Raw genomic sequence first — 2,308 nt, forward strand, 5'->3', positions numbered from 1 at the left:
CAAAATCAATCTAAAAATACAATTACTAAGATTTTCTTTAATCCCTAAAATGGTGTGCAAAGACTAATTTTATCACACGACTCACATAAATGCATATAAAAGATATTATTTATCGTATCATCTAAGTGCTCTTGAAATATATATATATATTAATTTGTAAATAAGCACCCTTAATTAAAATTAAAAGAAAAATCAATATTAAAAATTCCATTTAATGACTAGATATTGAAATAAACAAAGAAACAAATATGTAATTAACTAAGTCTTTTGCTTCCACAAGCAAGAGGACTTAATCAACACATTATTTTATATACACAAAACAAAACTCTACATATTTACAAAATCTCAAAAAATATACAAAACCCCAATTTGGCAAATTGATGTCGGCCAAGTTGGTCTCCATTTTAATATACCGCCCACATGAGTTTCATTTAACACCTCTCTCTCCCTCAAAGCCACCCAAAGAAAAAAAACACCTCAACTTGACCAACCTTCAAGTTATCACTATATAACCCTAACCACATAACATACCCAAACCCCTTATAATCTTTAAAAAAAAATCATCTTTTCTTTCATCTTCATCTTTGCTCAAAACCCTTCATAATCAACATAATCACCACTCAAACTAACAAGATCCATCGACTTCTATTACAACTTCTTTTCTTTTTAATTATCTTCATCCATAGTATCAAAAAATGCCTCCAAATCCACCAAAATCTTCTCTCCTCCTCCATAGAATCAACCACACCACCACTCCAACCGTCACCAACCACCATGATCACCTCCCCGGTGAAAACACCCCGCTCTTCGTCAACCCTGTCACCACCATCCCTAATACTATATCACACTACCACACACATCCCATCTCCTCCAACCAACTATGCTCGGCGGTCGTCCAGGAAACAACCGCCTCCATCGCCTCCGTCTGGTCCGTCGTTCGCCGCTTCGACAAACCACAAGCCTACAAAAACTTCATCAAAAGCTGTAGTCTCATCAACGGCGAAGGTGATGTAGGCACACTCAGGGAGGTCAACCTTATATCAGGCCTCCCTGCCGCCCGCAGCACCGAACGCCTCGAGATCCTCGACGAGGACCGTCATGTCATCAGTTTTAGCGTTGTTGGTGGAGATCACCGGCTTGCTAACTACCGTTCCGTTACTACACTCCATCCCTCCGGCGAGGGTGATAGTTCCGGCACGGTGGTTGTTGAGTCCTACGTGGTGGATATTCCTCCGGGAAATACTAAAGAGGACACTCGTGTGTTTGTTGACACAATTGTTCGGTGTAATCTTCAATCACTCGCACAAACCGCAGAGAATATTACGCAACAAAACAACAACGATCATTACAAATGTTGTTCCTAATTTTTCATTTTCTTTTTTAGTTTTTCATATTTATGATATATTATATTGTTGATTAAGTATTGTGTATATTGTGATTATTATTATTACTACTATAGATTGTTTAATGTATGAGTTGGTATAAATATAAGACCAAGTTTTCCTAGTTTATTTATTTTTTTCTTCAATTAATTTCGATAAAAGAGTTAAAAATAAATCAATGATGTTAATGTTAGGTATTATTTATTGTGTTTTTGCTTTTGTGGTTTAACTTCTAGAATCTTTAGATATAAAGAGAGGGCCATATATAGAATTTTAATTGGAACCTTATCTTATGGGGTTTTTTAATTTATAATTAAGCAAGTGGAGATGGTGGTAGTAGGAAGATAGTTATTGTACTAAATAATGGAGTGTGCATTTTAGTTAAATTAATTGATGTTTATGTCTTTTTTATGAGAGGTGATTGTGTTGTTGTTTTTTTGTTAAGGATTTTATTTTTTATTTTTTAGATAACCAAATAATATATTATTAATAAAAAAGAAAAAAAATAATGGAATTAATTTTTTATAGGTTTTTAGTAGAAAAATAATATTAATTAAATTTCATCTTAATATAAGCACATGCACAAAAATAATTTAGAACAAAAGTTTAATAATATGATATTTTTAGAATGTGTTTATAGTAGTATCTTTAAAGCTGGAAATCCTATAAAAAATGACGACTAGAACAATGATAATACATTTTTACACAATTTTTATTTTGTTATTGATGAATTTTATGTAAAACATACATAAAATTCTAGACTCACTAGTAATATATTTTCCTCTCCCTTAAAATTACTTTTGTAAAGTTCCTATAAATTAATCTAATCTTAGGCAATATATTATGAATCTTAAAGTTTATGAATAGGAAAGAAAAAAAGAGACAATTTTACCAAAATAAATATAAAAAAACTAGATGGAACATTA

The 2,308-nt window shown here is 32.0% G+C and overlaps 1 protein-coding gene across 1 annotated transcript; it reads left to right on the forward strand.

Moving 5' to 3' along the window:
- Positions 1-390: 390 nt before the first annotated feature.
- Positions 391-1,511, forward strand: LOC127107732 (abscisic acid receptor PYL4). The gene has a single exon (XM_051045058.1). It carries the CDS (start codon positions 696-698, stop codon positions 1,362-1,364), a length of 669 nt encoding a protein of 222 aa, XP_050901015.1. The 5' UTR covers positions 391-695; the 3' UTR covers positions 1,365-1,511.
- Positions 1,512-2,308: the final 797 nt, after the last annotated feature.

The sequence above is a fragment of the Lathyrus oleraceus genome, chromosome 7, assembly GCF_024323335.1.
Source record: "Lathyrus oleraceus cultivar Zhongwan6 chromosome 7, CAAS_Psat_ZW6_1.0, whole genome shotgun sequence".
Classification (NCBI taxonomy): domain Eukaryota; kingdom Viridiplantae; phylum Streptophyta; class Magnoliopsida; order Fabales; family Fabaceae; genus Lathyrus; species Lathyrus oleraceus.